This window comes from Channa argus, chromosome 2 (genome assembly GCF_033026475.1).
Source record: "Channa argus isolate prfri chromosome 2, Channa argus male v1.0, whole genome shotgun sequence".
Classification (NCBI taxonomy): domain Eukaryota; kingdom Metazoa; phylum Chordata; class Actinopteri; order Anabantiformes; family Channidae; genus Channa; species Channa argus.
In genome coordinates this window covers 25,594,806-25,619,599 of record NC_090198.1, presented here as the reverse complement: position 1 = coordinate 25,619,599, position 24,794 = coordinate 25,594,806, and the positions used below count along the sequence as shown (strand labels likewise).

Here is a 24,794-nt window from a genome sequence, read left to right as displayed (position 1 = left end):
TAGGAAGATGTGGTGGATGGAAAGGTGTGTGTGTGTGTGTGTGTGTGTGTGTGTGTGCTCATCTCAGAGCAGAAAGTGTTCATTGGCTCATAGCTTTTTATGTCAGACAAGTTTTATTGGAAACTGACAGTGCTGTGTAAAATGAGAAGTGATTGTAAAATGTAGTTAATGCCTTCTTTATAGGGATTCAAGGTGGAAAACAAAAGAAATGTTATCGTTGAAATGTTCATGTGGTTTGGCCAGCAATAATGATGACTATAAAAGTTGAAATACATATTCATCTTTTATTACTTAAAAGCTGTGCTCTCATGTTTAAGTCTTATAAGGTTTAAGGTTTCCATTTGTCTTATACTTTTCAGTGAGAGAACTGTGGTTGAAAGATTTAAAAGAGGCATGGCTGGGGATGGGTCTTCATGCTGTACACACACACATAACACATCACTCAAACAAGTTATTTTGTCACCACTCTTTTTAAGATGTATTAATCCTCCAATATGTATTTGGTACATCTTTTATTTGCATTTATTTACAGTTGCTGTGTCTAATTCATGTTTTTTTCCATTGTTGTAAATACCAGTCTTACTTTCAGTCTTTCTTATAAACAGCACTATATGTACATTTATTTACAAGCTGAAACTGTTACTGAACTGGCAAAGTGTCACATGTAGGGGTAAGACAAAATACTGCATATTGTATTACAATAGAAAACCCCCTATTTATGTAATGTTATGCTTTTATTTAGTTTTGCAAATCATTCTTTTTGGCAGTAGTTTGACTTGTTGCTTTAGCACAAAGAACAAGGAAAAAAAGCATGAATAGCACACGATTGTGTATAATGTACAATTATTAATATATTATACAGTACTGTTAATACTTTAGTACTTTGAGAGAGAGAAAAGTAATCAAAATTGAGATTAGTGCTTTGTATGGTGTCACTCTGTAGCAAGCACTGACAGCTCAGGAACAGTAGATGGAACAAGCAATAGATCTTTTGGACTGTATTCGATACCAACTAAACACATACCATAAGAATTTGCCATTTTCTGCTCACTTTATAAAATAAACAATATGCACTAAAACCTTTTTTTTTTAAATGATTAGATGTTCATATATATATTAGATGTACTGCGTACTGAAAGTGTTATCCAGGAATGAAACATGCATGTTATTGGAATTATTGGAATTTTAGAGGGGTAATGGAGTGGGACATGTTTACGTAGATGAGAGATGCATAACCTGTGGGGCTTCTGGGTATGACATTCGAGACAACATGAGTGTCTTCAGCTCATGTGTGTGGCTTTCTAGTTAAAGGTCAGCTGCAAGTGGAAGGCTGAGATTCAGAAAAGGTCAAAACCTCTTTTAAAATGCTGGTAACAAAATAGTACATTTAATAAACAAGTGGAACATATCAGATCCCTGAACTCATTATAGCGCTATAGTTGTAGAGGAAAAACACAATAGATTTGTAAATTGAGGTTATCCCTTGCCAGACCTGTCCTAGAGTTTTTGAATGATGTGCCAGTGAGAGCGAGTTGCTTAGACCACTGTTAGAGAATGTCACAGCACTTATGGCTTAGACATCATAGATGTTAATGTGACATTTAAACCAGACCACACAGCTGGATCTCTTGGCCTTCAACTTTATGTGGACACTGTGTCCCACAGTCCTCTAAGAAATATACACTAAATCTCTCCTGTCACAAGCATGACCTCACAGTCGGTATATGCATATCATCAGAAAGTTTCTATTCATTTGCGATACCATGGTTAATAAGGAGGCAGCACAGTGGTGGAGTGATTATCTCTGCTACCTCACAGCTAGAAATTAAATTCCACTTGCTAGCGGTGCCCTTTCTGTGCGAGCTTTGCATGTTCTGCCCACGTGTGGCTACACCGGTGTCTTTACGCAGTCCGAAGACATGCAGTTCGGTTAACTCTAAAATGCCCATAGGTGTTGATGTAAGTCTGATTTGTTGTTTGTTATTGAGCTGTCCAGGGTGCAGCTTGCCTCATGGTGAGGGACAGCTGGGATGGGCCCCAACAACCCCTGCAACCTTAACAGGATGAGCTGTTAAGATGATATGGATCAGTTTTTAAGACGCATATAATGAAACTATTAACACTTCTTTCTGCATGTGTTGTAAATATAGGGCACACTAACATTCTTGGTTTTTCTGTCTAAGCAAGTTTAATTTTTTCTTTCTACCTGCAGTGACTGGTTTATAGTAGTCTTTTCCATCAGGCTTGTGAACACCTGAGCACCATGTGAATACCTGTGAATACCCTAATATGCCTCTGTCTTTGCATGACTTCAATTCAGCTCATATGAGTATATGCATACCTGCCATGTTTTTTGGTATTTTTTTGGTCATAAAATACTACATGTGATTTTAGTTTTATGTCCACTTTTTAATAATAATTGTCCAACCCAGTTTTTGCAAAGACGTCATTGAGCCAGTGTTCATCAGTCTATGCCTTCCATTGACTAGTGGCAAACCTAAGCTAATGGAGTCTATTTTTGAGATATAAAATTAATAGTTTCTGACAGGGTATGTGATTTCCTCAAAGCCATTTAGATATGGTCCGGGTATCCTAAGAGCTGAAGACAGGATTCAATAAGTATTGCCTCAGCAGGCCCCAGTACCTGGCGATCCCTGTCAGCCTCTGACTGACTGTAATAATTTGTGATAGCCCTCATACGTTTGCTGGCCTCCTAACAGCACATTTGAATCAGGCTTTTAGATGGACATCAAAATACATTACCTTTGAAGCAGTAAATGGGACTCGTGATGCATGAAGCGAGGGTGGAAATAGACATTAAGTTTTCCTAACTATGGTGAGTGACATCAGAACCTGTTATACGGTACATATACATCATGGACCAATAATGAGCTTAAATTCAGAATCAGTTGATATATGAAATGAACAGATAATGTACATATACCATTTTTACCTAGTAAAGTTTAAATGTGAATTAAAGCAATACTTTTTAAATAATGTAAAAGTTGTTCTATTGATTAAAAATAAGTCAAATATCAAATGTTGATGGTGAGAAATTTGATCATTAAAAACTATGCTAATTTGAAATTGATGCAAGCAGCATATGTCAAAATGTTGGCAAATTGTTGTTTATTTAACAAAGTAAGCTGCTCAACAGTTTGCCAGTTTTAGTGGGGTGATAATGGTTGTCTTCGGACAACTTTCAGGAAGATGATCATCATCTTCATCATGGAGTGGCTGTATGGACGCATATTCATGGAATGCTAAATGTGATAGGAAAAGGTGCACAAGCACCAGGAATGACTGCAGGTTTTAGATGGCTGTCAAGTAAAGGCGATGCTAGAAACTGGGAGAGCTTCACAAAGTTCAGTTTAAGGCTGGAATCAGTGCATCAACAGCCACTCTACAGACGGCTTTGGGAAATGGCTCACAACTGTTGCATTCTTAGTTTAAAGTTACTCCTGAATTATCGACTATATCAGAAGCATCTTACCTTGGCAAAGAAGGAAAAAAATGGACTGCTGCTCAGTGGTCTAACGTCCTCTTTTCAGAAGAAAGTAAGTGTTGCATTACATTTGGAAATCAAGGTCCTGGAGTCTGGAGGAAGAGTGGAGAGCCACAGAATCCAACTTGCTTTAAGTCCAGTAATAAGCTTCAAAAGTTGGTGATGTTGGCTGTCATGTCATCTGCTAGTGTTGGTCCACCCCCCCAAAAAAGTTAACACAGCTGTCTACCGAAATCTACTAGGATATTTTAGAGCACTTTATGCTTCAATCTGCTGAAAAGCTTTAGAGAGATGCCAGTTTCCTTTACAGCAAGACTTAGCATGTGCCCACAATGCACCTCATAGACAACTGTCCAGAGGACGAGGAGAAAAACCTGACGCTACAACACCGATGAGCTAAAAGGCAGCTATCAAAGTACCTCAATCTTCAGAGACGCCTCAGCAGTGCCACAGGCTGATCGCCTCCATGCTGCATCTATTGAGTGTATTAATGATCATAGTTTTCAGAAGTTAAAAGGGCTTGAAATATTTCACTTTGGCCTTGTCCCTTGCTTACACAGATTGTCCTAGAATATCAGAATCTTTTAATATATTAATTCCCATCATAACTGATACATTTCCCAAACAATTTGCAAATTTAAATAATTCTTGAGTTGCAACTATTTTTTTTCCACACAGTCACTGTTAATCTTTACTCATTTCTCTGGGTTGCTGTTTTTATGATCAATTATGATACTGATCTATTGCCAATTAACCTCATTAGGTAAGAGATTTTTGGCCCGTTTTTTCAGCATTATATACCTTCTCTGTATTTTATTTCCTTTTTTCAAATGATTACATTTTTTAAAAATGTGTAGCTGGATTCTGATTCAGTGTGATCTTTGAACAAAAATAAGTTTGATTTGCATATCATTATGTTCTATTTACATTTTACCCAAAGTGCCAACTTGTCTGCAATCGGGTCTGTAGAGGTTATGTACACATACAGACTATATTATACTGGACAGGAGTCAAAAGTTTTCTCCCTTTTCTCCCAAAAGTTTACCTTATTCAAGGTAAATGGAAGCAAGCTAGATGTTTTCAGGTCCTCTGCATATAGTGCATTTTTATGGTGAATATGACCTACTGACTGAGTAGGGGGCAGTAGGGGGCTTGGCTGTTTTTAGCATGATCAAATAAGAGCCTAATATGATTTTCTCTCTTGACCTCCATTTCTCTCAGCCAACAACATATGGGATTGTTCAAAGGCTTGTGCGGGAGTTGTAAAAACTGAGGCAGGCAGAGAAATTATAATTACAGGATTTTGCTGCTGAAGATATTTAAGTATATTATATTCTTGCTGACATACTGTTAGCATATTGTATGCACTTACACTTGCACGACAGGGTCAGAGGTTCGCGTCCCGCTCTTCCAAACCAGTGTCCCTGGGCAAGACACTGAATCCCCGACAGCCCATCCCCATCCCCAGCTTTGCAGTGCTGGTCCCAAGTCCGGTAGAAATTGAAGACCCCGAACTCAAGGAATAAGCTGAAAGGACCATAAATAAATAAATAAATAAATAAATGAATAAATAAATGCACTTACTTGCTAGAAACCTATGATTTGGTTCCTTTATATGTGGCATTAGTAAAGACCACTTAAGAAGAACCGCAAATTATGGTGTCGCTCTACATGGAAACACAATTCCAGGCAATAGTAACAACCTCATGTACTGATAATATACCACACAGATCATGTGTTCTCTTCATTGATGTCAACTGAGTGAAAGGCATCAGTTATTCAACTTATTAACCTTACAATTAAATGCTATTTAATCTGTTTTTGTGTTTGTTTGTTTTTTGTTATGGAATTCTGTTTCATCAGCATGTTAGCCTGCTCAAGACAACTTGTAGTTACTCCTGCATAATTCAAGTACTAAAACAAAGCTTTTAGTAAAGTTTTGTTTATCAAGAAATTGTCAACCCAAAAAAAGCCATTCTAGCATAGTATTATTTCAAGTAGTATATACAATAGTATTCTGTCATGTACTGTATCTGATATTAATGATTACATTCACGGTGTTCTACTCTGAGAAGTTCTTTGGAGCTGTTAGGGCCCCATTAAAGCCCACATCAAGAGTAGTTCAGAGATGGCAGCACATAACTACATAACTCATTCAGCATCACTCGCATTGACTTGTTTGAGATTTTAAAGCAGAAATCCCTTTGTCACATGCTGCTTCTCCAGTATTATGAAGAAATGTATCGTTCAAACCCACATTCAATGATAGCTCAGTTTTTTTTTTTCTTTCAAAGCCATTTTAATCAAAGCATGCAACAACTACCATACCAAAGGTATGATGTGTTTTGCAGGAGTATTTTATGTGCCTAATGTACAGATACACCACATATGACAAAAGGAGAATATGTTGGTTAAATCTAGAACCTAAAATGTAGAACTTATTCAGTGGAGTTACAGTGTTACAAAATAAATGAAAGAAATTAAATTCTTAAATCACCTCATGTGGCATGTAGGTACATTTTTCATAAGCTATTTTACATCCATTGCTTTAAGGGGAAATAAGGTTCTTACAGGAATGTTTTTGATGCTAAGAATAGCAGTCAGGGAGTAACCTGAGCACTGAAGGTTGTAAAGAAATTCAACCCTGCAGGGCTGTGAGACAAAATGCTTTCATGACACCTGCTGGTGCAGCATCCTGCTATCCAGGCTGTTTCTTTCCTCCCCCAGCATCCATCCATCAACCCAGCAGTCGTTGCATAAAGCATAGCCACATTTTACTGCACCCATTAGAAGTGGTTACATTCCCATTACATGCCTGCGGACCTTTTTGAGACTGAAACGAACTCGGGGAATGTTGCAAGGAAATGGCCCAAAGTATCAAAGCTGGTCTGCCTCCTGAGCAAAGAAACAAGGGATTGCCTCAACTTATTTCATTTTATCACAACGCACTCAGCGTTGTTGTGTAACATGTACTTACTTATGTGTTTATTAGAGTTCATGATAAGCAGATAAGTGTCAAAATCGATGTGCTTTACAAAGTGATACAAAAAGCAAAGGTCAAAATAATGCAGAGCACAGGATAGATTAAAAAACACTCCAATTTTTAATTTTGTTTTTTAAACCATGGATAAGACCAATCAATTCTATGTTTTCCAGGCTAGTACTAATTTCATGTTTTAAAGTTTTTAAATGTACAACATGCAGTAGTAGTTGGGTGAGCTTGGAAACTGGTGCTAAATAACAATCTTCAAGCTACGTGGCTTCATAATGCCTCATTGACTTCATCAGGTATAGAAATGATTAATTAGGAAATCATGGTTGGATCTTTCAAAGTGCAATGATTTACAATCTCAATTTTATTTATTTTTTGAATAGTTTCAACTTTGGACATATTGTCTCTGTACTGACTAAATATCTGCCTATTACAAATTTTATGTCAGCAGCATGTTCCCAAAAAGTTGAAACGGGAGTGAAAAAAGTTCTGCATGCTTAAAAGAACCAAAACAAACAGAAAAAAAAAACTTGTGGAATATCTCACAACTAACTGGGTCACTGGTAAAAGGCCAATATCATGATTGCTTACAAAAAGAGCATCTCTGCAGAGATGAGTTGAGTTCTGCTGACGTATGGGTTTAGCAGTATAATTCACTCTGTGAAACAATGTTTGGTCAAAGCCTTCAGAATAACGTTTCTCAATGTAAAATTATAAAGAATTTGTGCATTTCATTATTTATGGTATAAACCATCATCTGTGCGCAAGGTAAATGAAAACCACCCTGAAATTAGTTTTGGAAATCATGGAGGTTGTCTTTCCTAAAGAGAAGAGAGAGCTTGTGTGGCTCATTATCAGCTTACATTTTGATAGCCAGGATCTGTTATGGTAATGAGGGTGCTCAAAGAAACGAAATACACTTGTTACTGCCTTAGGTACAGCTGTAAAGTCTAATGAAATCTGAAACAGCTCTGCTATAAATTGTCTTTTTTAATACTTCCTCAGATTTTAAGTTGAAACTCCATTGATATTCTACTGTTTGTTATTGATGTGATAGAGGGGGGTTGAGTCGGGATTGTGATGTTTTGGCCACACTATTTAAAAAGTAAAAGTGGCCAAAAACAGATCGTTAATACAACTGAGTAAGCGTTAGGCTCTATTGTTTATGAAAATCATATTTTTCTTTAACCTAGAGAATAAAAGCATGGAACCTTTTGGCAAATGATGTGGAAATAGTCATATCGTGTACATGCAGATGCTTAAGTAATAAGTTAATGCCAAGTTTTACTTGAATGACTTTTATAAATAAAAACTCAAATCTTATATTCATACTCAGATCATATGCCAGTGTTTGTAATTTAGCACACTAGATTTTGAGCATTATTGTGTATAGAGTAATGAGTGGCCTCAACTGTATCTGTTCTTTGGACAAAATTGCCTTCCTATACATTACAAATGTATAACATGTATGTGTATTTACAACTTAAAGGTAGAGGTACTGAAAACAGTTAGTACTGTTAAATATGTATACTTTTAAAAAAATCTTTTGTATAACGTGGCACTGACGAGAGTTACCAGAGTCTCCTGAACTTCCAGGCGTTATCCTTCTGTTTCCTCTTAGTCCACCACCCTGCAGAGATACTGGGAACATCGCACTAGACTTTCATTACCACTGCCATCGATTGTGTGCATAGGTTGAAATCTAAGCTTCGTGCACCGGTGAAATGGTGCAAAACGGTCACCCAGCAGCTAATGAATTCAGCACATAGATGCCAATAACGGCTTGTTGAATTAGTCACCTAGACAACCGTTTAGCATGCTTTATTAATCCCTTTGTGTGAGTGTTTGTGTGTGTGTGTGTGTCCCTGTCTTCTCTAAGGCACATGAGTGATGACACACAGCACTGAGAGTTAAACCTAAGTATGTCAAACGTGTTGCCTCCTCATCGCTCATTGGTAGGAATGCGTGTCTGTGTCCTCGGCCTGTTTGTACTGAGTATTGTTCACCTACATGGTTGGTAAATAGCCGTGGCCTTGGTGACGGCCACACAACGCTCCTTTCTCGCTGGGCCATTTCTCGGACTCCTGCGATCCCGTTCGCTCCAACCAGCGGCACGCAGTGAGCAGTTTCCTTAGAGCGAGTGCTCGGCACACAGCAGCCAGTGCTGCTCTTCTCCTCCTGCACGCACACAAGGATGGAGCTACTCCCGTAGCCCAGCTGAAGTTCGCAAGTTTGGTTTTCAATTAGGAGCTGAAACCCACGTTTCCTCTCACTGTGAGAAGATTTTCTCCATCTCCGCGTCTCGAACAAGCTGTCGGAAACCTTCACGATGACAGCAACCGAGCTACATTCACGGGTTATTCTCCTGCTCTGCTTCATCTCCACCACAGCGTGCAATACGTTTGCATTCACCGAGGAGCCCCCCGAGAGAGCCGGGAAGGCGGACGGGTACTGTAGTCGGATATTACGGGCTCAGAGCAATCGGAAGGAGGGCAACAGCGAATTTCGCCTCCGCGTTGAGGGAGAGCCGGAAAGCTATTATCCAGGCAGCACATACAGAGGTTTGTGTTTGTCCGCGAAATTCACACGCAGTTCGTTGGTTGGTACCAAGTACGCATTGTCAAATAACCACTAGGCTACTGTCAGCAAGCTTTGCAAACTCGAAAGAAGTTGGTCTATTTCTAAAGCAAGTGTACAGAGCCATTATATTCAATACTCATTATACTATTTATTCTATTGGTATGTAAGGAGGCGACCATCCAAATGCAATGAAGCATACATTTAAATTGTTTGAGGCCAAAGGTGGCACAACTTTACTTTTAATTTTATTGGACCTCTTTAAGTAACTTCTACAAGTGTAGGTTTTACATTATGTATGCAGTTGTCATTCATAGTTGAAAAGAGAGTCCCTTCTTTCCTTTGGCAGCATGGAACCTGTCATTTTGAAGTCTCATTCATGTTTCAAGATGCTGATAAAGTTGTGAAGTGCAGCAAATAAATTTCCCCAGTGACTGAGCATTCTTACATGTTCAGTCCCTGGGCACTGCTGGATTGTAAAGTGCACAAAGAACCGTCTTTAACACCTCATGGAAAAAGTGCTGGGCTGCAATGTTCGGAATTACTGTTATCTGAGCTTATCTTTATTAATAGGTAACACGTTTTATTGCAAATAAAAAAAAAAAAACTGCAGCAATACTTTGCCCTTTTTAAAAGCTTTACAAATACCCTGTTTCTAAATGTAACACTTTCTACGAAAGTTGTTAATCACACCTGCTTTAGTCTCCTGTTTGGAACAAGGACTGTTGAGCTTTTTTGTATGTCAGCTGATGCTTGCTGTCTCTGGTTTTATTCCATCTAGTGAGTGTGATTGCATCCAGCCCCTCCTACTTCAGAGGGTTCACTCTCATTGCCCTGAAGGAGGGTGCAGAAGGAGACAAGGACGAGGACTATACTGGAAATTTCCAGGTAAAGATTGGGGGACTGTTAGGGGAAAAAAATCCTTTTCTCTTCTCCTCCCCCCCCTCAGTTATCACTGTGCTGATAACTCGTTACCAACCCCTCAATCCTAGTTTGCCTCACTGGGAGTTGAATCCTAGTATTCAACATCCATCCTTGAGATTAGTTAGACACTTTAGTTTAAGACCTAACTGCCAACTTTAGTAAACTATAGTACAGGCAATGTGGTTAATGTGGATGGAAAAAGGAGAAACAAAAGACACATGATTGTAGATGGGCTGAGTGGAGGTCTTGACCATTTTTATTTATTTTTTGCAGAGCCCTCCTATCTCACATGTCAAAGTGTGATTATTCTCACCTCCTCTAATAGGCTGGAAACAGCATATGAAAAGAGCAGAGACTCAGCTCGGCTCTATTCCATCTAGCTGTGACTAGCCTGGTACAGAGTGCACATGTGGAATTTAAGGAGTTGTTTTCACAAGCAGCTTGTTAAAGTCTGTAAGAACTGTAGTTAAGAAGCTAATTCACAATTCCGTAGAAATACGAGAGAGACAGGAGTGGGGCCAAAAATGTAAGAAGGAGAGAGAAACTGGTGTTGTTACGGACATGTGATAATGTCCTGAGTGAGGCCTGTGTAATTGTAATGCAGTGTAAGAAGTCGAGTGGCAAGGAGAAATAAGAAATTGGTTTATGGGGGTGTGTGTGTTAGTTTGGAATTAGGACTGCTATTATTCCTGTTATAATGCAAAATAAGCCTGTACAATATGAGGATAATCTGTGATGTGGATTAACAATCAGTACTCCATTGATATGTCTTGCAATAAATAAATGATTAGTTTGAATATTAGCTCAACGGTTAAGCTTTTTTGTTTTATAGGTACACTGGAACAAATACCCCAAATCATTTCAAATGGAGATGAAATTAAAAAAAAATGGTGCTGATATTATTTACTGGGTGAAGTTTAAAAATAATGAATAATCCAGACATCAGTCGCTGTCAACCATTGGTCCTCTGACCTTCTCTTCATTGCTTCTACCATTTTGATTCACTGCTGAACAGGTACAGCTGTTGGGGATGGAGTTATGAAACTGGTTTCTGAGAAACCCCTGAAGAACTTGTTCAGTTTAAGATGCTATGTGGCAAATTAGGCTGAACAGCTGTCCATAGTCTTGTTTTTTTTTTTTGTGACTTCATAGCAGTTAAATGATGGGGACATGAGGACAACAAACTAATATATACTAACAGTGGAAAAAACAAAACAAGCAAAGCTGGCATTTTATACATGTTTATGCTTGATTAACAGGTATTTTAATAAACTATTTTATTCTTATTTAAGTTGCCAAAGTTTTATTATGCACATAATTAAGTGTAGATGGTTTAAATCCCAGCAGTGTCAGCTGGACGACTTCTGTGTCTGTTGTCCGGAAGAGCTGTGCCCCATTGCACTGATACAGAGGAGAGAGACACTGTGCTCTCAGTGTCACAACTATACCGAATGCATGGCGAATACTAGTGATGGGTAGATGTCTCATGGAGTGTATGGGACAGTTCCCTAACTGTGCTGCCACGGTGTTGGTGTATAGCTTAACATCTGCTGGATTACAAAAAACATTGCAGGCATCGTGGATAAACGATGTGGAGACTGAATTTCATCCCTTCTTACATAACCAGCTGATAATAACTTGCAAACTGGGATATATTCCAGTTAGTTTGAATGTAACCAAAATAAAATGACTAATAGTATATTAAATGCAGAATGTACAAAAATCTTTTTGCAAGGAAGAAGAAGTGGAAAAATGTGAAATTAAAGTGAAATTTTTGTTAATGTCATTAATGAAAAATAAGTGCTTGTGAAAGTACTTATGTGAGGGGAAGAGGCCGGGTTTACACATTTTTATTAAGAAAGACGTTTTTGAAGGATGTTGTGGCCAAGGCAATTTTTTTTCTTTGACACCAGTTCTCCTGCTTTGGAAAAAAAAAAAAAAACTCTTACACAAGTTACAGATGAGGCGGCAGTACATAAAACCTTTTTTAAAAGCAAGTTTGTAGAGGTGCATTGATGAAGTGCTACTGTTTAAGTAAGACAGCTCTGTTCAGCAGAGCGAACGTGGAAAATGCAAAGGAAAACATTTACCTTTTTTTGGCGTTATAAGGTCCTTTTTCTCGAAGATTCCGTAAGGATCAGTGGATAATGACGAAACAAAAACTAATAGAAACAGCACCAACAGCCGACTCCTCTCCTCCTTTCACCATGAATACAGTCAAAAGTAGTGCTTCCTAATGAAAAACACAACTTAGCGCTTTACTTCCTTACGACACAGCAGCTGTATCGGTTACATCTTTTTTTAATTTTTTAAATTTTTTTTAAAAGCCATGTACACATTGATACGGGGTTTCGCTCTTTGTGCTTGACACACGCGCTTCAGTATTGTTTTACCCACCGGTAGCGTATACAAATAAAATTACTTTTCTTATTCATGGCAATTCTTTACTCTTTTGCATACTTTCATATCGTGATGATAATGAAAACACGATTAACTACTCAGCACTAATGCCAAAGTCATAAAACAGGTACAGGGTACATCATACAGTTTTTGCACAAATTTGCTATCAAATATGATCTGTCATTTATATTTATATCAAACAATATTTTTACGGTGATAAAACGCAGTCATGGATAAAGTAGTGGCAACAGTGTTTTAATGGCTGGTTGAACCACCTTAGTGTTTTAGTGGTGTTGTGGAGTGTCATGGGGATGTTTGACAAACTTCAGGGGTGCTGCAGTCGTGTTTTATGTTTTGCGTATGCTAGACTCATTTGTGCCTTTGGACTAATCTTGGCTGGGCACTAACTTCTCTGGAGAGTAGCCCCAGTACCAAACTGTCTCAATTTATAGACTATATATCTGACTAAATATTTAATCTTAAGTTTACGCTCTAAACCTTTCCAGGTACATGCAAATAAGCAACTCTTGATCTCTTTTATTACGAAGCGTGGCTCACACCAGGTGATGCTGCTTGTCAATTCCACATTGACATTGATATTGTTTTTCCAAGTCGAGGTCATTCTAAACCAGGCCTCCCTTCTTGATTATTCAGTTGGACCCCAGAGTGCATTTAATGACAGCAGAACCCTAGTGTTGCCAATATGTTTTCCAACATTATATTGTATGTTTAATAGTTGTGTTCAATAAGGTTTAGATGCTAGATTTTAAAATCATATTAGTCATTGCTCTCATGACCAATTTTGTTTCATATAAACAGGAAATCGCAAACACTGTCAAGCAGTTGCTTATGATATGGTGTAATTATAATAAAAGATGAAAAGCGCATATATAGGCATATAAGTCAAATAGTCATTTCAGCTCAGAATTGAAATTGTACTTTCATGGAAGTGGAGCTGTAAATACTAAATCATATGCTACGGTTTGCACTACTGCCTTCAGGCTAATCTGATCTGATAGCATCTCAGCCTTAAGTATGGGAAGACATTTAAAAAGGAAAAAAAAGGCAACATTTTATTTTGTCCTATGTGCACCTCACATTTCATTAACCAGTATTAACACACGCAAGATTTGTTTTTTCTGTTTTATTTGTCCTTGCAATTGATTTCTTGCTGGTATTTAGTACCAGCCTTGAGCGTTTTTCTCTTCCATATGGCAGAGAATCACATGGTGTGACGAGTGCTAAATGTCAGGAGTAAAGAGGGGAAATGCGTCATTTAGTCACATTCAGTCACTGTGCTCCACATGTGCAGGAGACTAAGTGTGGAGTGTGTGAGTGTGGTGCGTGACCCAAGCCGTTAGATGTTGGAATAAAAAGTAAAAAGAATAGATAGCCTCTGTCATTACTGGGACAGGCCTTTTGATTAGACTCCTGCTAGGTTTTATGAAGTTGAAGGTCTCTTTCACAGCTGCAGATGATCACCTGTCTCGTTACAAGAAACATGTGACAGTGCAGTAAAAATAAACTGTTGTCCAAAGAGATATTCCTCTTTCACCACCTGCTCAGTTAGTCTTTCATGTTTTATGTCTTTTATGTCTAAACACAGACACAGACACCTACCAACAGACACACACACACACACACACACACACACACACACACACACACACACACACACACACACACCATTCCCCCATTCTGAAAGAGCTCTGGGTGGGCTAACCTCCAAGCATTGAAAGAAAAAGGGGGTTTTAAAAAAAGAAAAAAAAAGCTCCAACAGAAGACGTCAGGCTTTATTTAACATACAGCTCATTGGAAATCTTCTGGTGTGCCCTATCTCAGCCGTTTCTGGACAGCTCCTAACTTGATGAAAAGCACTTTTATTGAGCTCTTTGGGGAGGTCGTGTGTGTGTGTGTGTGTGTGTGTGTGTGTGTGTGTGTGTGTGTGTGTGTGTGTGTGTGTGTGTGTGTGTGTGTGTGTGTGTGTGTGTGTGTGTGTGTGTGTGTGTGTGTGTGTGTGTGTGTGTGTGTGTGTGTGTGTGTGTGTGTGTGTGTGTGTGTGTGTGTGTGTGTGTGTGTGTGTGTGTGTGTGTGTGTGGGCAAGAATGTAAACCAGCAGGGCAAGGCTGGCAATGTCTGTTGAGAAATTACGTCTCAGCAGGGCTATGTAGTAAAATCACTGCCACTCGGAGTACAACATGACATTGTTATACACACAGAACACATCTGATTTTAGGGCGACAATGATGTCTGACTCTTAACCTCTGTGCAAATTAGAAAAAACCCTGCAGCCAACAACTACTTTGATGCATAAATTCGTACCTAAACACAGGGAAGCAACTTAATTTTCTGGTAATAAGTGATGCATACAGTGTCTCTGGGAATTGGACAAGAAGTATTGGGTCACAGGTTCTTTTCAGCAATTTAATTGCTTCTTTATATGGATTGTTTATTGCTTTTCCATGAGACTTTACTGGTTCAACATACTGTAGTCAAGTCAGGTAATCCCAGAATGCCTATTAGAAGCCATGGTAACGTGGGGGGGTGGGGATGGGGGGTATAATCCACCAAATAGAGATAGGGATACATATACACAAATTGCATTTGTGTGCACATGCAGCTCCCTGGCTCCCATTTTCAATTCCTCTGTCTCTCACTGACTCTTAACAAACACACACACAGCAACAACATGCACATCCCCACACAATTCACTTTTCGAGAGAACTTATTCATAACATGGCATGACAAAGGAAGTTCTCCGCTGACAGCTTTATGGAGTGAGAAAGTTCCCTCTCCTGCCCAAATGTCACTTCCTATCAAACAGATCCTTGGTCTCCGGGCACTTGAATATTAGGCCTCTGACTCCAACCCACTCATTCAATTTTCTCTCCAGTTAAAATCAATGAGACACTTAGTATCTCTGGTGTGCACCTGTGGATAGAGAGGGCAGTGGGCTTTTGGACTCTTCGCTTCAACTGGGAAAAGAAATCTAAGGATTGCTATTTTTGCTCTAGTGATGGGGTAACCATTGGGCACCTTTGTGTTCATCTTCTTGTTGATCGTATTAATTCAATTTCATTTACTTTATTTCGCCTGTAGAATCGACCCAGTATCAGTACCGCTTTCAATTAACATGGCAACATGTCTTCTATTACCATGTAGATGCCAGCCTGTGCTGTGACAAGGGGTCACTTATTTAAATTCAACATGCGGACAACTCACGGGATAAGCCGAAAGTACAAAAAAATGTGACCATTTGAAAACATCGCTTACTCCCTGACGAAGTCTATTTTACGTGTGCGTGAACGCGCGCACACACACACGCAGAGACAGACATTTGTTGTGTTTGTAACAACAAATGTTTTCCAACTAACAAATTTATTTCTACCTTAATCCTAATTTTTGCTGTTTTACTTCATGTGTCTTGAAAATGTGTAAACTGACTTGGAGCCGTCAGTAGTAAGAATTAGATGAGTATTTATTTATCTTTTTAGTATAAATTGGTTTTAATATGAATCATTAATCTCTCTGTGTTTTCATGCTTTGCAGATAATTGATGAAGAGGAAACGCAGTTTATGACCAACTGCCCCCCTGCAGTGACAGAGAGCACCCCTCGTAGGCGCACCAGCATCCAAGTGTTTTGGACAGCGCCCCCTAGTGGTTCCGGCTGTGTCCTCCTTAAGTATGTATTGTATACGTTTACTGATCTGATCTTGAAATGTTACATATCTGTCGAAGGTTAACTCTTATTTTGGATAAGCTGTATCTTGATAAGCTATAATTCTGTAGCCTGGTGGGTAAGGCAGTCTTACACAGACAACAGGATCAGTTGTTCAGATCCTGCTCCCTCCTGGCTATGTGTTTAAGTGTCCTTGGGCAAGACAGTGAAACCCAAGTTGTTCCTTATGGGTCAGGCCTAGCATGGCAGCCAGCGCCCTTGATGTGTGAGTGTGTTTGAACGGGGGAACGAGAAGCAACATTGTGCTTTGGAAAAAAAGCACTGTATAAACAGACCATTTGCCATTACTTTCTAAGATGTCTGGTAATGTGGATGTCCGGTGTGATATTGAAATTCTTATTTTATTTTATTAAGTTTTTATTCTACGGCCAAGACATGTTTTTTGAGTTATTACTAAAAGGTAATACATTTGATTGCAGACAGTGCTGTTTTTTTTTAGCGCTTTTGATACTGGTGCATGTATTTGTGAGAATGTAAAAAATGTTTTACCAATCTCAAGATAAATGGTGCAATTTGGAAAACACACAGATTAGTAGTCTCCTGCTCCAACTTTAGAGAACGTTTGACTAATAAATAAGTTGATTCTGGTGCCCTGCTAAAAGGTGATTATACTCCAAATAGACAAAGTAACTATAATTTTTGCTCCCCTGGATCATTTTTTTGTGTGGCAGACTGGAATTTGCTGTGTAAATGATGGCATAGTGTACAAACAGCAGACCCTTGGCAATCTTGGTCATGACTGTTTTCCCACAGGTGGTTGTTCAGGGGCAACTTGACTTATTACAAATTCCAGATGTTTCACCTCTCATCTGAAAGGCTTCTTTAGTTCTAACTCAAGGTGGGGCATCATCCAGATGTAAAACTGTGTAGTTGTTAAATTGTTGACACGTTCATTAATGCCTGTGTGTTTTGTGGGTCACTGTTGTCTCAATGGATGAATTGAAGATGACCCCACTGCATTGTAAAGTGTTGATAAGTTGTGCCTTATTAGGCCTGTGATACTGTACTAGCCCAGCGCTTGGTTAGGCAATGTTTGGGCAAGTGAAAAGTGTCATGCCCGCCTATGCAAGTAAGATAATGAATGACGCTCTGCAGGGTTTCCCAATCATTGATTTGTGTATCGCCCCGCCACACAAATCATATTTGTGATGAGACTTTATTGATTTCACGATGGGTAAATTCCAGTGTTCCAGCAGCAAAAAGGAAAGCAGTAGATATTGAAACTGCACATTAAATCAAAGGTATTTTCCTTCACCCCTAACATAAATGAATATTGCACAAGAGCAAGAAAAAAGTTGCATAACAGGCACAAAATTTCTCCCATAATAACCATGCAGTGTGGTGCAGGGGACGGAGACATTATCCATGATGGATGTGAGTTTGGCCAGCATCACCTCCTTGATGGAATCGAGTGGGCAGCCCAGGACAGAACCGGCTCTCTTAACCAGCTTATTTTCCTGTCTCTGTTCATGCTGCCACCTGCGGAGCACACAACAGCGTAGAAAGGCCAACACAGTGTCATAGTAAGTTCGGAGAAGAGTCCTTCCCACACCAAAGGACCTCAGTCTCCTCAGCAGATGGAGATGACTCTGGGCCTTCCTGTACAGGACATCAGTGTTGTTGGACCTGTTCAGATAATTGTTGAGGTGCACACCAATGTGTCTACACACTCTCTGACTAGTGGGGGTTTCAGCCAGAAATCAATCAACATCTCCTTTGGTTTGCTGGAGTTCAGGAGCAGGTTCAGGAGAGGGTGACCATCCCCTGGATGACCACCACATCTGACACTGTGGCACAGACTAATGTACTGTGGTCTGTCAGTGAGATAGTTGTAGATGGTGATAGATGGCTGGATTGTGTTAAAAGCACTGGAGAAGTTGAAGAACATGACCCTTACAGTACTCCCAGGGGGCTCCAGGTGAGATAGGGTCCAATGCTGCAGGTAGATGACAGCAACATCTGTCCCAATGCCAGCTCAATAAGCAAACTGCAGTGAGTCCAGTGTTGATCTCACCTGGGATGTGGCCAAGCACGATCCTCTTCATGCTCTTCATAAGGTAAGAGGTTAAGGTGACAGGTCTCTAGTGATTCAGCTCCCTAGAGTGTGCTGTTTTAGCAACTAGAACCAGACAGGAGGTCTTCCACAGAACAGGGACCCTCCCCAGGCTGAGGCTTAGGTTAAATATGTGCTGGACCACCTCACTGAGCTGGTCTGCACACTCCCTGAGAAACCTGGGCCTAATATGGTCTGGGCCTGTAGCCTCCCTAGCCTTGGTCTTCCCTAACCCCTTCTCACCTGATCGACAGGGACTGCGTTTTGGCAGAGGGCGGTTGTCCGTGGTTGTCTGGAGATGTGGGCTTTTGGAAGCCCTTGGTGACAAGAGGAGGAGGGGCAGAGTGCTCCACCTGGGGTTGAGAGAGGCTGCAGCTGGGAGGAGGCAACAAGCTTGGAGAGGTGTGAAGAAGGGCCTGCCTAGGTGGTTGGGGACTGGGCAGAATCAAATCTATTCATGAACAGATTCACTTCATAAACCCAAGTCTGGTCTGCAGTGATCTGGTCACCATCCCCCCCCTTCCATGACCCAAGATGTGTTTCACTCCTCTTCACTCAGACATTTTTTTGCTCAATACAGTGCTCTAGTTTTTTCCTGTAGCTGTCCTTGCATTTCCTGATCTTGTACAAGATCCCGCTGCTTAGCTCAGCTCCTTCCTTTTCCCTTGAGAAGAAAGCCCTCTTCTTCTTATTCAGAAGGGGCCTTTAGCTCAGGGCTCATGCAGGGCTTGTTGTTAGGAAAGCGCAGTACTTTCCTGGATGGCACAGTGTTCTCTACACAAAAGTTAATGTAGTCTGTGATACAGTGTGTAAGTGTGTCAATGTCCTCCTCATGTCCTCCTCATGCAGAGACTGTCCCAGTCTGTGGTGTTAACACAGTCTCTAAGCTGCAAACTCAAAATCTTCTCTTCTCTGACCTGTGGTGACTCTTTTTGCAGCACTTGAGTGTAAGCAGGAAGCAAATGAACAAGGTTGTGATCAGAATGACCAAGAGTGGGGAGGGGGGCAGAGATATATGGATTCCTGACGTTGGCATACATTAAGTCCAGAGTTTTATTGTCCCTTGTGTGGCATTGTAAACAATGAAGCCACAGGGAAGGGGCCCCCCAAGACGGACTTAAAACGTTCGCAAAAAGTATGAAACACAGTGCAAAAGTGATGAGTGACAGTACAATAATAAACATTATAAAAATGCGAAAAAGAACAAAGAGAAACAGAGAACTGCTCTAACTCTCTGCCACCTATGCAGTGCCATCAAAAAAAAAAAAAAAAGAACTGCATGCAAGCGTGTTCAGTCTTTTTTCATCTCATTTTAGGTAAACCAGAGACCATTTTAGGTAAATCATTTTATTTTTCATTTGATGCTATCCTAGAACTTTTAATTGACTTCACCGTAACATTATAAAGCATTAACAACATGGATCTGTGCTCTGTGGAGCAGAAAATTAAATGGTGCGTTTAAGGACAGCAATGGACAAATCATCTGGCCTTTAGTAAGTCAACGCTGTCTCTCTGTAGAGTAAGGGGGGGGTAAAAAAGTGAGTCGAGTGGATGTAGGAGAGGCGGTGGAATTTGGACACGTTAACCAGAACAACTTTCGTCCTTTCGTGCCTAGAAGTTAAAAAGAAGCAGGTCGTGATCGTAACATCACTAGATCAAACAATATTTATTTGCCTGTAGTGTAAGCATGGCTGGCTGTCTCATTGGTCATGGCCATGCTTGTACCAATATAGGAAAAACACTGGGTTTGACACAAGTCAATTCTGTTGTGTGTACTTTCTATTTGCTTGGATACCGATAGGTAGTCCTGCTCAGCTAGAGACAGATCATGAAAGAAACCTTTTCCTTTGTAGGGAAATAGGAGCTGAAAAAGATTGGGGGATGAATCACAAGGCCTTCTGCTCAAGGTTTAGGGTTATTATTTTATAACTCTAACCCATTATTTGTTTATGTACTCTGTTGTTTTTCTGTTTTATATCTGTGTTTTTATGCAGAGATGTGATTTTTAAAAAAGGGTTGCATTTTAGCAGTGCTTTAGAAAACAGGTTTTCTTTTTGTGTCTCTGTGCTTCTCATTTTCCCCTGTTTTTACAGTACCTTAAAGAACATTCTCATGACCTGCCCTCTAGGTAACCTCTGAGTGTTCCTTTACTCTGTCTGTCAGAGAGTGGGGAACAGCAAGAATGCTGAAAACAGAGGAGACTGGGGAACAGCAAGTCTCCTCTGTTTTCTGCTTTGTTTTCATCTTCACCATGGTTTTATCTTGCAGTGGGTCATGTTGTAGCTCACTTCTGCTCCTCTCATAGAGACCAGTAAGTTGATGAATGGAATTGTACTCAGTTAAGCACGTAGACAGATGAAAAAGTTGAAAGTGTGACAGAGTGCACAGTCTAGAGATACTTGAAAGTGCAGGGATGTGTCCATGCTGTGTTACTAGCAGAAACACTGGGGGAGGGAGAACGCAAGAAGCTTATATTTCAAGAGATATGCCTTTTGAAAATCATAATTACAAGCTAGCAGTGGGTATATGCCACTGTTCTTCCTGCACCTGACAGTTATAAAGACCAGGTTTTTGTATAGCTCTGTGCTGCAACACAACAAAAACAAAATTGTCTTATTAGTGAAAGAGGTAAACTCTTACAACTGTGTTATAAACGCAGAGCTTTTTATTGTTCAAAAGGGGGGAAAACTTGATGTATTGTGTATGTGTTATCGTCTCACCAATACAACACAGAAACATGTACAAACACAAGATCTGTTGAATTAAAACATTTCCACAGAAAGGAAAAAACATGAATGTGAAAAAACCACAAATATCATAGATTATTAATTTCATATCCCAAAGTTCTGCACGGTAATCTGTCTGTAAATTATAGTTATTCAAAATAACATCTGGCCATGACTTTAGGTGGGTGTGTGTGTGTGTGTGTGTGTGTGTGTGTGTAGTGTATGAGTATGTATGCATGTTTCTGTTTGAAAGCTCCTGTGACTTACATGTTGCCCTAAGAATCTTGCTCCCTCCAAGTGGTTTGCTGCATAATAATATAATTGATGGGCAGTTGCTGTCTTTTAGATGGGAAGGCTGAGCTTAGTGGTTTGGTTCTATCTGAGGCTGGTCTGTGATGACAGGGTCAGGCAAGGATGCTCATTCCAAGTCATTGCTATGAAAACCAGTTATTTTTGGCTTTTTAGAATCAAATCACGCCACGTTTTTTTTTTTCATTGTGTATCTTACTGGTGGTGAACTATAGTACACTGGTTCCCCAGTAAACCTTATTACCGTTACATGCAGTTGTGATCGTCTGTGCAACAGACAAAGGCCTTGATAACAACAAATGATGCTGAGTGTAGTCAGATGGTAGGAGTGAGGTCTAATGCCTATAAAATTCCATTCCAATATTAAATCTTATAAATCTGTAATATACATATACAGGGTGGCACACTGTTGGAGTGGTTAGCACTGCAGTCTCAGAGCTAAAAGGGCGGTTTGAATCTTCCTGTCAGCTGCGGCCTTTCTGTGTGGGGTTTGCATGTTCTCCCTGTGCTAGCATGGGCTTCCTCAGGGCACTCAGGTTTCCGCCCAGGGTCTAAAGACTTGTATTTTAAGTTAACTGGTGACTCTAAATTGCCCTATGCTGTGAATGTGAACCTAAACAGTTGTCTGTGTATGTCTTTCTGCGTTGGCGACCTATGTAGGGTTTACCGTGCCTCTCTGGCATAGCCTCTATAATCCCAGTCTGGTTAAAATCTGATGGAAATTCGCAAAGATAATATTTTGTCGGGAAAACTTGAATCACAGTACCAATGAATGGTAAAAATGCTTATCATATCCATGAGTAATCTGACTTTTGTCCCACTTTGAAATTTGCTGAAACGTATTCTTAGTATATGATTTTATATGACATGACCTGATGCATGCTTTGTTTATGGTTGTTAATCCCTTGATTAAACATGATTTTGACTTAGAGATTAGAAATGATCAATGTTAACTTCAATATTCTTATTACTTACTCTGCAGAATAAAAACTTGTTTCACTACTTGAGCATATGGTGATTAGCAAAAATGAGTCTAATGCATATGCAGAATATGTATTTTGCAGACAAAGAAAACTAGCTGTTTTCTCCCTAAGGTGCAAAATAAGATACACACCCATTGTCTTTAGAGTATCAGAGAAGGTCATCATCTGAAGGTTTAAGGAAAGATCAGTTAAGTTGTGTTGAGCAGAAAGAACGTCTGCGGAAAGATCAGCTCATTTGAGCTAAAGCTGTGAGTTCAGGCTGGACCTGACTCTCCATCTGTTCCAATCTAATTATTTAGTTTTTTATATCTTTATACCCTTGAAGTTCAGCGTGTTAACTCATGATTTCTCTGCTATGCTACTTTTTCCTTCTTTTTTTATCGAAACCAAGTTTAACTTTTGCTCATATAATGGAATGAATCGACTTTTGATGTAGGACCAAGTAATGAAATAAAATAATAAAGGACAAAAAACGATCCGCCACCTGAACCAGCGTTAATCCTTAAGTTACATACACACATAAGTTAATTAATGCATTGTCAGTGTTAATCTGTTAACAGCTTCACAATATCAATACCTCTGACTAGAATTTTGGAGCTAATGGCTCTGCACTCTGAGCTAACAGGCAGTGTTCTTTTTTGTTTTCCAGTAATTTTGTAATTTGTTTACAATTATACCAACAAAAACAACGTTTCAAGTTGATTTTCTTAAAAGATTCATTTTGGATTTAATGGAAACTTTTGTTGTTGTGGCCTAAATTGCTAGGTTTCTTAGCAGCTTTTCTAAAACATTGTGATGCATTAATAAAAAGGTAAATACAATTTTTTTTCCCCAGTAAGAATAAGAATAAACCTCACTTTAAGAAAAACATGCACCGCATTTTCCAGTACCATTTTATTTAATTTTTCTTACAACTGTAATAAGATGTTTTTGAGTATATTTTGAATTAAAGTAGAAGATTTGACTAAATTATGACCTTAAAATATAAAACTTATTTTAATTCTAATAAAGTCATTACTCTATTAAACGTCATCTAGACTGTTTATGTAGCGGAGCTGTGGATCAAAAAGTAGAGCAGGCTGTCCACTAAAGACAGAGTTGGCACTTTTAACTCCTTCGATGGTGATGTCCTTGGGCAAGACACCAAACCTCAAGTTAATCCTGGTCTGGTGTTCTTCCTTTACATCAAGGTATATGAATTATTTATTTTGTTCATCTTTCACCCAACTGTTTTAAATCAAATGGAACAATTCGATGTTTGTAGTGAAAATAGCTGGCTTAAGTTTGGCTCATCAAGGGCCAGATAATGACAAACTCCCGCTTGATCTGCAATTGTGCAGTGACAAAAGGTGAAACTAAAAAAAGAGCTATTTTTATAATGGGAATACTCCTTGTGGTTTACTTTATCCTGGTTCTTCTTTCACAGAGAGAGAGCTTAATCAAGCCAGAAAATCCATATATTACAGTCACCATTGAAGTTTCCTTTATCTTTCATCTTTCTATTTGTAGGTGGTAAGCATTTTATTTGCCATCTACCTCTGGCTTGCACTATTGAGGGTAGTGCAATATGTTTTGATTGGTTGTCTGAGTGTGTATGAATGATCAGATCAAAACCACATGCAGCTGTCAGAAACTGTTTTTTCTCCTTTAAGACAATGATCAGACTGATTAGGGAGCACTTCATGACACTGTCATCAGACAAGCCTATAAAATTAATTATTTTTTCCCTTGTATTTATATGTTGCCTAGTTCTCTTTTGTAGGAGAGGCAGGCAGAACAAAGTAAACTAATGTAATTGTACTGTTGTACTGAGAGAAGATGGACCAAAATGAAAATAATGTACGAGGAGCAGATAGAACAAAATGAGAATTAATTTTTATTTTTTTTTTACACATCCGTTTAGCATGCAAATGGAAAGACGACCTCTTTGTTGTCTTACTTTTTTAAATGTAGCTTTTTTCTCTTTCTCACCCCTTTACTTCGTGTGTGCGCGCATATATCTCACACACACTTAAATAAGGGCGCTTTTGGGGTGATTGGGATCGTCTGTGGTGTGAATCCAGCAAAGTGAGATAGAATTTAAATTGGATGTTAAATAAGCATTACTCTGGTTGATTGTCTGGCCAGCCCAGGAAGGCGGGCAAGCAGTGAGGCAGAGTGTGCTCCCCTCTCTCAGAGAGATATGTGGAATTGGGGTGAGATTGAATTAAAGCATGAACAATTAGAGATGTGCTGGTGGGTTTTTTTTTTTTTTTTACCTTGAATCATTTCATCCACACTATAACAAAAATCACTTGTACCCATTCTCACACACTCATAATTTCGCATGTACAATACACAAATATTCACTCCATAGTAGTAACATAGTAAATACTAATGTGTTTGAGTGAGATTAAGGGTAATTTTCCATGAGAAGGAATTAAAAAGCGCGTAGCTGAGAATAGTAGCATGTGTTTCTCCTAATTGAGCTTTTGACTAAAAAGGAAGGTGGCTGTGGCTCTCAGGCTCCTGAAATAACAGCCTGAATCTGCTTTGCGACACTGCAGATAATGCTGTAAAGAGAAATGGAGGAGCTTTTAACTGAA

General features: G+C 39.3%; 1 protein-coding gene across 3 annotated transcripts in view; it reads left to right on the top strand.

Annotated features, from left to right (window-relative positions):
* spon1a (spondin 1a) overlaps positions 1-24,794 on the top strand; it is an 80,412-nt gene that overhangs the window by 13,018 nt on the left and 42,600 nt on the right. Inside the window, exons 1-3 of one of the 3 annotated variants that reach the window (XM_067487304.1) lie at positions 8,393-9,058; positions 9,856-9,962; positions 15,948-16,081. In XM_067487304.1, coding sequence (XP_067343405.1) covers positions 8,827-9,058; positions 9,856-9,962; positions 15,948-16,081 — 473 coding nt within the window. In that variant the 5' untranslated portion in view covers positions 8,393-8,826. Of the gene's footprint in view, positions 1-8,392; positions 9,059-9,855; positions 9,963-15,947; positions 16,082-24,794 lie in introns of those variants that run through there. The other 2 variants (XM_067487313.1, XM_067487323.1) reach the window with 2 other exon arrangements.